At 32.6% G+C, this 11,139-nt stretch overlaps 1 protein-coding gene across 1 annotated transcript; it reads left to right on the top strand.

Annotated features, from left to right (window-relative positions):
* Positions 1 to 1,098: 1,098 nt before the first annotated feature.
* On the top strand, positions 1,099 to 4,414 carry LOC104589018 (cytochrome P450 86B1). Its single transcript, XM_010247184.3, has 2 exons — positions 1,099 to 2,411; positions 3,781 to 4,414. The coding sequence occupies exons 1-2, from the start codon at positions 1,173 to 1,175 to the stop codon at positions 4,183 to 4,185; spliced, it is 1,644 nt and encodes a 547-aa protein (XP_010245486.1). The 5' UTR covers positions 1,099 to 1,172; the 3' UTR covers positions 4,186 to 4,414.
* Positions 4,415 to 11,139: the final 6,725 nt, after the last annotated feature.

The raw sequence follows: 11,139 nt of genomic DNA, 5'->3' as shown, positions 1-11,139 counted from the left end.
GGGTTTTAGGTTTGAGGAGCGCCATAATGTTATACGCGTCAAAATGAAATCTCTGATGAATGATTGGCTAAATCCAAGAATTTAGGGTTGAAATTTTGTGTGATTGATTGTTTAAGGATTTTATTTCATGTGATGGAGTTTGGTCGGGGATCAAGTATTGTGATGTGGCATAATAAAGACCATCAAAAGGGAATCATGTAGATTTAACAATGGATTTATGGGCATTTAGGCTAAAATTTGGTTTCTTAGGGTTTTGGCATGTTTTAAAATGGCTGGCGTTGTCCGATCAGGCATCTGAAATATAAGAGATGGATCAAAGAAGGGACCAAGCAAAAATTTGATGCTAACAATTATATATTTTTATAGTCATTTTTATTATATATTTTTATTTTTATGTATAATATTAAATAATTTTTATAATTCTTAATTTTTTGTCTAAAAAGTAAAATAATTTATACATATAATTTTTATTTTTTAAAAAAAAACATAATTTATAGTCAAGCTCAAACAGAGCCAAGCAGAACTTAGCTCAAGCTCAACTCTCGAATCCTTGAAGTTGGGCTCAAATCCACCCTTACCTGCAATCAATCAAATGAAGCTTTTAAAAAAAATTTAAGAAGGTTAAAAAGAAATAAAACTGGACCATAAAAAACAAATTACTTGGATATGTGGTTTTCCGGTAGAGTTTAATTAAGGGTCAGCACCTAACATGCGAAAGCTAGCCCAAGCCGTAAACCATTTGTTTATTCGTATAATTTATGCTATATAGAGCGCTAGGCTTCATGTAGAAACTGCCGTGGTGCTTTAGGTTATCCGTCACACCCACTCCCCATCTCCCAATGCATTTGGGCGTTTCAACTACTTAGAAACTCGATTTTGACACTCAACATCACATCAAGATAGAGAATTCAGAATGCCCATCAAATCAATTTTCAGAAAACAACCAAAGTAATTAGGAAAAAGGGAAACCCATCACCGATCAGCGCAAAATCTCAAAGTTACGCTAATTTCAGCTTAGTAGCTCACCAAATCAAAACGGCATACAACCATGCACGCCAAGAAACATAACTCCCCGGTCGATCCCTCTATAACACATGAACCATCCCAACCACAACAACAAACTATATGATATATCATCCTCATCACAATACCCACTCCATCATCACCCCAACATGATCGTCTCAAGCAACCAAACTGCCTTCTTTTCCGTCAAACTCCCTTCAGATTTCATTTCTAAGCATCTATTCCTCTTGCCAGAGATCCAAGCAATAGAGCTCTTCGTTGCTCTCATTGTTTTTGCAGCCATACGCTCTCTCAGGCAAGAGAAACGCCATGGTTTGCCCATTTGGCCCTTCTTTGGAATGTTACCTTCTTTGCTTCTTGCTCTACGTGCAGACATATACGAATGGATCTCCGGTGTCCTGAACCGCCAGAATGGTACCTTTACGTTCAGGGGTCCTTGGCTTACCAGTGTCAACTGCGTCGTCACCGCTGACCCTCGCAACCTGGAGCACCTTCTGAAGACCAAGTTCGCCAGTTTTCCAAAAGGTGGCTTCTTCCGGACCACCGTCCGTGACCTCCTCGGCGACGGGATCTTCAACGTTGATGACAATCCTTGGCGTCGCCAGAGGAAGACTGCAAGCATTGAGTTCCACTCGGCTGAGTTCCGTAACATGACCAGCGAGTCACTGGTCGAGCTTGTCCACTCACGTCTTCTGCCTGTGTTGGAAGATTCAATCAGACAGTCCGTCCCCATCGACCTACAGGACGTACTTCTGAGGCTTACATTCGATAATGTCTGCATGATAGCCTTCGGAGTTGACCCTGGGTGTCTCAGGCCTGGTTTACCAGAAATCCCATTTGCTCGAGCTTTCGAGGATGCTACAGAGGCGACGGTGATTCGCTTCATAACACCAATAACTCTTTGGAAGATAATGCGATATCTTGATTTAGGCATCGAGAGGAAGCTCAGGCGATCCATAAGGCAAGTCGACCAGTTCGCGGAGGAGGTCATTCGTACCAGAAAGAAGGAGCTGTCTGTGGATTCTAATGAGAAGAGGGTGAAATCAGATCTTTTAAGCGTCTTCATGGGTTTGAAAGATGAGGACGGAAAGCCATTCTCAGATAAGTTCTTGCGGGATATCTGTGTAAACTTCATTCTTGCCGGAAGAGATACTTCGTCGGTGGCATTGAGTTGGTTCTTCTGGCTGCTTGATCGGCATCCAGCAGTGGAACAACAAATCCTGAAGGAGATTTGCTGCATAGTCCGACAAAGGGTCAATTCTGACAAAGGGGAGAGCAATGGTCCTCTAGTGCTCAGGCCAGATGAAGTGAAGAAGATGGATTATTTGCAAGCCGCTCTGTCAGAGGCCCTAAGGCTGTACCCTTCCGTGCCGGTGGATCACAAGGAGGTAATGAGTCAATGAGTCACTTGCTTGCTCCATGTGTTGATTATATTATACTTGCCAAATATCCGTATATTTGTTTAGGAATTTATATATGAATACATATATAATTAAATAATTGTGCTTGTCCATAAGTTATGTGTGATCGAAAAAGTTTATTATCATATACGCATATCAAGGACTATGAGAAGTCAATGTTTGACTAATTATAAAATATATTTATTTTCAGAAACTTGGCCACAGGAAACCATTACAACTTACAAGAAAAGAGATCCATGACTTGAGTTTGAAACCAAATTAAGGGTTTATTCTCTATTCACTTGTTTTCTTGGCATCACATGAGTTTGTTAGTGGATGTGCTAAAGCATACAAGTATCAGGATTCATATTAGCATTTTACATTTAGTTTATAGGATTATTTACATGTTATTGTAGCATGGAGTTTCATAAATTGGAACTTTGCAGGGTTGGGTTGTCAAAGAACTAGGCTGACAACAGCCCATAGATTACTACCAGCCCATTGCATCCAATTAAACGGCAAGTGATCCATTTGGATAAGATATTGTTTTTGAGCTTAACTTGGGCCACAAATAGTGTTGTGAGCGTTTGGTAATAGTTAGGGGACAACTGGGGCGTGTTGGGTTGGCTTGAAGGTCAGCCGAGGACCAACCCTAAAGGTTCAAACCTCGGGCTCAGGCCTGGCCCAACTGAGGTTAAGCCCAAGTATATAAATTCAGGCCCTACCTGAACTTAATCCAATACAATTCATGTTGGGCCAAGTTGGGTTAGTCGGACTTGGGCAGATTGGTCAAATTTGTTTTATATATTTATCTTTTACTGGACTTTATAGCCCAATTTAAAAGTAAAATTACCTGAAAATATGCATAAATTTCATTTAATATTTTATACATATTCATACATACAAACAAATTAAAAAAAAAGGTATTTTAGATAAATATAATACATCTACACATATATTTTTCAGGTTGGCTTGGGTTGGGTTGGGTCGGGCGGGCTCAGGCTACCCAGCCCCAACCCATGTAAAAACTCAGGTTGGGTTAAGTTGAGCTAAGGTTGGACCCGCCCAAGTCGCACCGCCTAGTGAGAGTTACTTTTAATAAAAAACAAAACAATCTAATGCCAAAAACAATTTTTAGTGCATTGAAGCTCCTTTTAGTGGCTCATCCAAAGCAGTTTAACCAAAGCTTCAGCCCTCCCTAATGGGTATTAAGCCCCAAACTTTGTGCTTCTGGTCTTCTTTAAAATCACAAATTCTAAAACCCATCCAAAAGCAACCTAAATTTCACAGTAAGCTCGAGATCTCATCTATAAACATGCATAAATTTTTTATTTTTATCTTCTTTATTAATTACCAGGTTATTGAAGACGAGGTTTTCCCTGATGGGACAAAACTAAAGAAAGGGACGAAGGTAATCTATGCCATTTATGCAATGGGAAGAATGGAGAGCATATGGGGGAAGGACTGCAGGGAGTTCAAGCCTGAGAGATGGCTGAGAGATGGACGATTCATGAGCGAATCAGCTTACAAGTTCACAGCTTTCAATGGTGGGCCTAGGCTATGCTTGGGGAAGGATTTTGCTTACTATCAGATGAAATTCGCAGCTGCTTCGATCATTTACCGTTATCATGTGAAGGTGGTGGAGAATCATCCAGTAGTGCCAAAGTTGGCATTGACAATGTACATGAAATATGGGTTGAAGGTGACTCTTTGTAGGCGAGATGAGTCCGAGCTACGAACGAATCTTACGGCCGTATCTTAATGTCTTCAAATTGTGTTTGAAATACCGTGCATGCTAGTCATCTGTTGTTTTTATTTTTTATTTTTTTTTAAATTTTGAAGGTTTTCCTTTTATCAGAATATTTTCATTAATGTAATGTTTATTATAACGTTTAGAAAAATCACCAATAGGTGAATGATTGTAATGGATTAAATTTAGCAATGTCTTATGAAATTGAATAAATTATATTCCATGTAGGCAAGTGATAATATGATCATGCATGCATGATTATGTTTCTAAAGTCATTTTTTTTTTGTTCTAATTTTTTCGAACAAAAAATTAATACAGAATATAACTTCATTGATAATATCCAAACACGCAAATCTTATAGTGTATGTATATATACAAGTATATACATATTTGCAAGGTTTTGAAAACCAATCTAGAGAACAAACCGGTTAGGGGTTTGGTTCCCGGTTTGAACGGTTAATCGCTCGAATCAACGATTTGCTAACCAAAATCAACGTTTTTTAAAAAAAAATTCGGTTTTAGGGAAAAATAAAATCAGTCACCAAATCAGTTTCCAGTTTTTCCAGTCTGTCTAATCCGGTCCGATTTTGAAAAACATGCATATTTGCATGTAATGTTTTGTTACAACACTTTTCATTGAAAATATGCCGGAAGGCTTTTCCATTTTTTTCATGATTTTTCTTTTGTTGTTATCGAAAGGGAAGAGAACATCTCCCATATCATTTGTGGAGATATATTCTCATTACACGGCGGTAATGTGAGTGTCACGTATGGATGAACGGTTTGTGGGTAAAATATCCAGTGTGGTTAAAATCATGTTCCTCTCCTTTTCCGTGGCAAATTCTATAATGCCTTCTCTTGCAACACATGCGAGAAGATACGAGTTTCTTCATGCATTTATGCTAGTACTACGGGCAACGAATAGCGGGAACTCGTGCGGTGCATGGACTTTAAATGACAGAAATAAATAAGATTAGACAATTATTTTATATTTTAATTTCAAATATCTAATAATTATTTATAATTTTATATTTTATATATTATTTTTAACAACTTTTTGTAATACAAAAGTAACGAGAATTAATTTTAATTAGTGTTGTTCATCAAACCAATGAAATTAATCAAACTGACACAATTTCTCCCGAGTTGGTCAGATGATCACTTTTAAGTATTTGTAGTTGGCTTCGGTTCAGTAATTTTCCAATCTGACCAAGTTGGGTTAGTTTTGGTTTGGCTATTTGTAAATCGACCCAAATACATACATATATATATATATAAATATATATTTCAAAAATATTTTTTTAATATACGAAAGCGAGAAAATTCACTTATTTCTTAGTTTAAAATATTTTATATTATAATTTAAAATTTAAAATTATTCTTTTAATAATATCAATTAATGTAATATTTTAAATATAATTGAATTTCCAAATTCAATTTTTAAGTTTATATCTTTTGAACTAACCAACCAAACTGAAAATTGACCGAAATCGATACCAATGTTTTCAACCCACCATTATCCCGATTGGTTGAACCGTTCGAATTGTCACCTTACCTTGGTATTAGATCTAGTGGGGACCCGTGCGATGCACGGACTTTGTTAAGTGAAAGTTAAATATATAGTTGTGTTAACATGGAATGGTCTAACCCATTCGACCTAGACAATTGAATCGATGACAGCGACCCAAATGCAAAAGTAGGTTGGTCTCTAGGTTGGTTTTTAAAACATTGACTAATACAACTCGAGTTGGTTGATTTTCACTAATGGCCGATTAGTTTTGAGTAATTAACTCCTCAACCCGACCAAGCCAGTTTGGTTGGCCAAGCAATTAGCAACTGAATTGAACTACCTAGTGAACACTCCTAATTTAAGCTAAATTAATAGCATAATCTCTAACAAATAACAATAGCTAAATCTCCAATATTTATTAAAAATTTATAGTGAAAATGCACAATTACTTAATATATATTAATAACAAAAATATAATCAATAACTAATAAATCTATTATAATGCAAAATTTATATTTTATATTCTCATTGTCGAATATTATTAAATCTATTATGATTAATTTTGTGTTTTTGACAAATTTTTTAAACTTATTACATAATTTCGTATTAATGTCGTTGATATTTTGAATATTTAAAAATTACTTATTTATAATATTAGTTAGTTATTTTTTAAATTTATTTATATCTTATATTTTTATTATCAAATATTATTAAATCTATTATAATACTTTTGTAATGTTGATATTTTTTAAAGTAATAACAATTTTATTATTTAATGTATTTTTTGTTTTTGAAATAACATATAAGGTATCATTTAGTTTTTTATATATAGAGTATTTAAAAATTAGTTATTTACAATAATATTTAATTATTTAAATAGTACCATTATTTAATTTTTAAATTATTAATTATTTATTAAATTTAATAATCCATAAAATTCGAATTTATACTATTATTACATAATTTTGTTATTTTAACTATTTAAAATTTAGTTATGTTAAATATTTTATTAAAGAAATATTTAAATAATAAGTACAATATTTAAATTTTTTGTTATTTAAATTTTATTTCTTTTAAAGTTATTACATAATATTAAATATTTTGTTATTTAAAATATTATTTGTTGAAATATTTAAATAATATTTTTAATTTTTAATTTTATTATTTGAATAATATTTAAATAATTTTTATTTATATTTTTCAAATATTATTTAGTTATATTAATATTTTATATTTCAAATATAATTTAATTGAATAATCCATACAATTATAATTTATATTGTTATTACATAATTTCATTATGAATTTTATAAAAATATAAAGTTATTAATAATATAAATATTATTTCATATTTTAAAATTATTTTTTGTGTTTCTAATAAATATTTTATAGTTATTACATAATTTCATTATAATAATTAAATGAGTGTTAATTTTTCTAATTGAAACTTTCTTTATATAGATATAGATGAAAAGTGGGGGAGAGGATACATAGGAATAGATAATTTAGGAGATAAATAGGAATTAGAGATAGTTAGAGATAATTTATGAGAAAGTGGGTGATAGTTAGTTTCCTAATAAAAAGGAGAGAGAAAAGGGAGACAAGCCATGTTAGGTGGCAATAAATATTAATCAATAAATTAGTCTTTAATAAATATTATTTAATAAAATGTAACAAAAATACAATAAATACAATATGTACAAAAATTATTTTTAATAATTTTTTGCAATACAAAAATAAGAATAATTAATTTCAATAGGGTTGTTCATCAAACTAATGAAACCGACCAAACCAACCAACCCAACCCAACTCAACCCGAGTTGGTCACTTTCTAGTATCTCCGGCCAACTTCAGTTTAGCAATTTCCCAACCCGACTAGGTTGAGTTAGTTTTGCTTTGGCTATTTGTAAACTGACCCGAATTGATAACAATGTTTTTAACCCATCATTGACTTAGTCGGTTGAATCATCTAAACCATCACCCCACCTTGATTTCGGGTCCGATTCTATTAAAATCCACCCTCAAAAAATGTTTGCCCCAATGGCTCAACTATTGACTTGTTCAATCTGGTTACTAGGATGCGGGTTGCATTCTTAATGTATGATCAAACTTTCGAAGTTCATAACTTTGCACTCCAATGTTTGATTCAGGTGATTCTTTTTTTTTTTTGAGTTTGGGTAACTTCGAAATCTATGTGGCCTGCTATTTTTTGCAAAAAAAAACTCTTTTTTTGGCTCAAATCACAATTTTTAATATTTTTTAATAAACAATTAAAAATATAAATAAAATATAAAATAATACATATATTATATGTAAAACATAATTATACACTATTTATTGATAAACTATGTATTTACACACACACACACACACACACACATATATATATATATATACTTAGTGAAATAACAGTAGATAATTATTAACAATAATAACGGCTAATTAATGATAGTAATTACTGTTAATTACTAGTAACAATAATTATTAACACTAATTGGTAAGTGAATAATTTCTGAAAATATTGATAATTTCCTAATTTTGTTGACAAATTTTTGTAATATTGGATATTTTAATTTCTTTTAATAAATTAACTAAAACTACAAAAATTGGATATTTCACTAAGTATTATTATGGAAATACTTGTAATATATTTTGGGTAACATCAAGTAGGATGTTACAAACTCGACCAATACCCGATCGAAGAGTTTTCTCCTTTACCCGGTTTCAGAGATTCCTGCCAAGAGAGACAGAGAAACCTGCTACAAAAATCAGATATTTGGTATGTGTTTGGTTTCATGAGCGTTTATGGATAGGCTGTTTATTTGTACTTTTTCACTTTAAATGTTTATTTATACCTTTTCACTTTAAATGTCTTTTACTTTAAACGTTTCATGTTTTTGTTGTCTGGTTGGGCTTCACTTTAAACGTTTTTTATACTCCACCTCAAATTAATACCCATTAAAGTGTGCCACATCATCATTTGGTTTCAAGAAACGTTGGGGCATTGGGGGAAACAAGAATTTGACGTTTCCCCAAATGCCCCATACATAAAAATCAAAGTGTTTCAGTTTTCTACCATTTATTTGACAAACGGTGAAACTTAGTATGTATTTGGTTCCGTGGGCATTTATGCATAGGCTGTTTATTTGTATTTTTTCACTTTAAACGTTTATATATACCTTTTCACTTTAAACGTTTCTTGTTTTTGTTTTTTGGTTGGACTTCACTTTAGGAGAAACAAGAATTTGGCGTTTCCCCAAATGTCCCATGCACAAAAATCAAAGTGTTTCAATTTTCTACCATTTTTTTGATAAATGGTGAAACCAAACAGCTGTTTCATTTTGCTTCATATGCAATAAACGCCAACACTTATGTGGTGCTGATGTGGCGGTGTTTTTTCAATAAATAGCCACGGAACCAAATACAGCACAAACAATTGTTTCATTTTGCTTCATATGCAATAAACGCCAACGCCTATATGGCACTGATGTGGCGGCATTTTTTCAATAAACGCCCATAAAACCAAAACACAGCCTTGGTCTTTCAATCAAGTTCAAGTGCCTGGAAGAGTGGTGTTCGATTCTATAGGTCGAGGGCATAAACAGAAATCGAGCGGATTGTTTTCTAGAATGAAAAGTGGTGGAGTGATTTCGCTTTTACTTCCCCGAATAGGTAAGTGGAATGAAGTTTAAGTTTATTTGCCCTCTAATTTTGCATAGTTTTTGACTATTCATCTATTGTTATTAACCAAAATTAAAAAAGGAACATAATAGAGCTAAAAAGAGATGCAAGTGGGAGAAAAAAAAAGGGAGAAAATTTCTGAGCATACCTGTTTTGATGATGCAACTGAGAGCCAATCCAATGAAAAAAGGGAGATGCAAGTGCTAGCCATTCTAAGGAAATCGAAATAAATCCAACGAAAAGTGATAAAACTTATTCAACTGAAACATTGACTTAACTTTAGGAAATTGGGGAGAAGAAAACAGTGTAGAAAATAGTGAGTTACCTGTGAGGAATGAGGGCGGGTTTCGGCTCCGTTTTTCCAAAAAAAAAAAAAAAAAGTGAGGGAAGTGGAAAGAAGGAAACAGGGATAGGGGAAAGATGGGAAGGAACATGAAGAATAGACTTAGAAAGGATAGTAAATGGGCAACAAAATCGGTCATGTTTCTGGTTTGTCACGACTGTGAATCGCGATAGATTAGATTGCTAATTTTCTAGGCAAAAAAATTGGAGTTTGCCATGGTAGAAGGCAACTCTATGGGCTTCTAGAGGGAATCTTTCACCCCTCTAGAATTGCGTCATTGGGGTAACCAAACAAGAAGAGGCCATTTGATGTGGCCAATATATATATATATATATATATATATATATGGAATGATGTATGGAAAAAAACATGCATGTATCGATATGTACGGATATAAGCATGAATGTCCGACCATCTAGGCTTAGATTATTATTATTATTATTATTATTATTATTATTATTATTATTATTATTATTATTATTATTATTATTATTATTATTATTATTATTATTATTATTATTATTATTATTATTATTTTATTTGTTGTTGTTGTTGTTGTTGTTGTTGTTGTTGTTGTTGTTGTTATTATTATTATTATTATTATTATTATTATTATTATTATTATTATTATCAATGTTTTCATTTCATCGTTGACCCAATTGGTCGAACCGTTAGAACTGTCACCCGACCAGGATTCTGGGTTTGGTTCAATCAAGACTGGTTAGGCAATTAAAAACCGTTGACTTGGTCAAGAACCACCCGATCCGGTCAGTTCAACCATTGACCCATTCGACCTAGTGACTGGGTCACAGGTTGCACACTCAATGCATGCAAAACTTTGCACTCCAGTGTCTGATTGGGGTGATTTTTTTATTTTTGATTTTGGGTAACTTATCGAGATCTATGCATCCCAAGGTTCCATAGACGCCTTGCCCCGCTATTTTTGCAAAAGAACCCTTTTTTGGCTTCAAATTGCAATTTTTAATATTTTTTATAAATAAAAAATAAAAATTAAATTAAAAAAACATAAATTAAATATAAAATAATACATATAACATATCTAAAACATATTTTTACATTATTTATTGCTAAAATATATATTTATACACGTGTATAAGTATATATATATACTTATACACATACATGTGCTGACGTGGCACGTTTTGAACCGTTCGGCCTCCAGGTTGATTTTTAAAACACATTATTATTATTATTATTATTATTATTATTATTATTATTATTATTATTATTATTATTATTATTATTATTAAAATTGAAAATGAAAAAAATGTGGATGCAGAAATGGATCTGGGTCAGAACATCCAAAATCCAATCCAAGATCATTATCATCTTGACCCGACCCCTACACATAAATAGGGTATTCTTGTAATTTGATGGCTTCTAAATTCATAACCTCAAAGTATAGGATTTC

Source organism: Nelumbo nucifera, chromosome 4, assembly GCF_055504915.1.
Source record: "Nelumbo nucifera cultivar China Antique chromosome 4, China Antique-T2T, whole genome shotgun sequence".
Taxonomy (NCBI): domain Eukaryota; kingdom Viridiplantae; phylum Streptophyta; class Magnoliopsida; order Proteales; family Nelumbonaceae; genus Nelumbo; species Nelumbo nucifera.
Note: the sequence above shows the minus strand (reverse complement) of the source record. Positions and strands in the feature narration are given on the sequence as shown.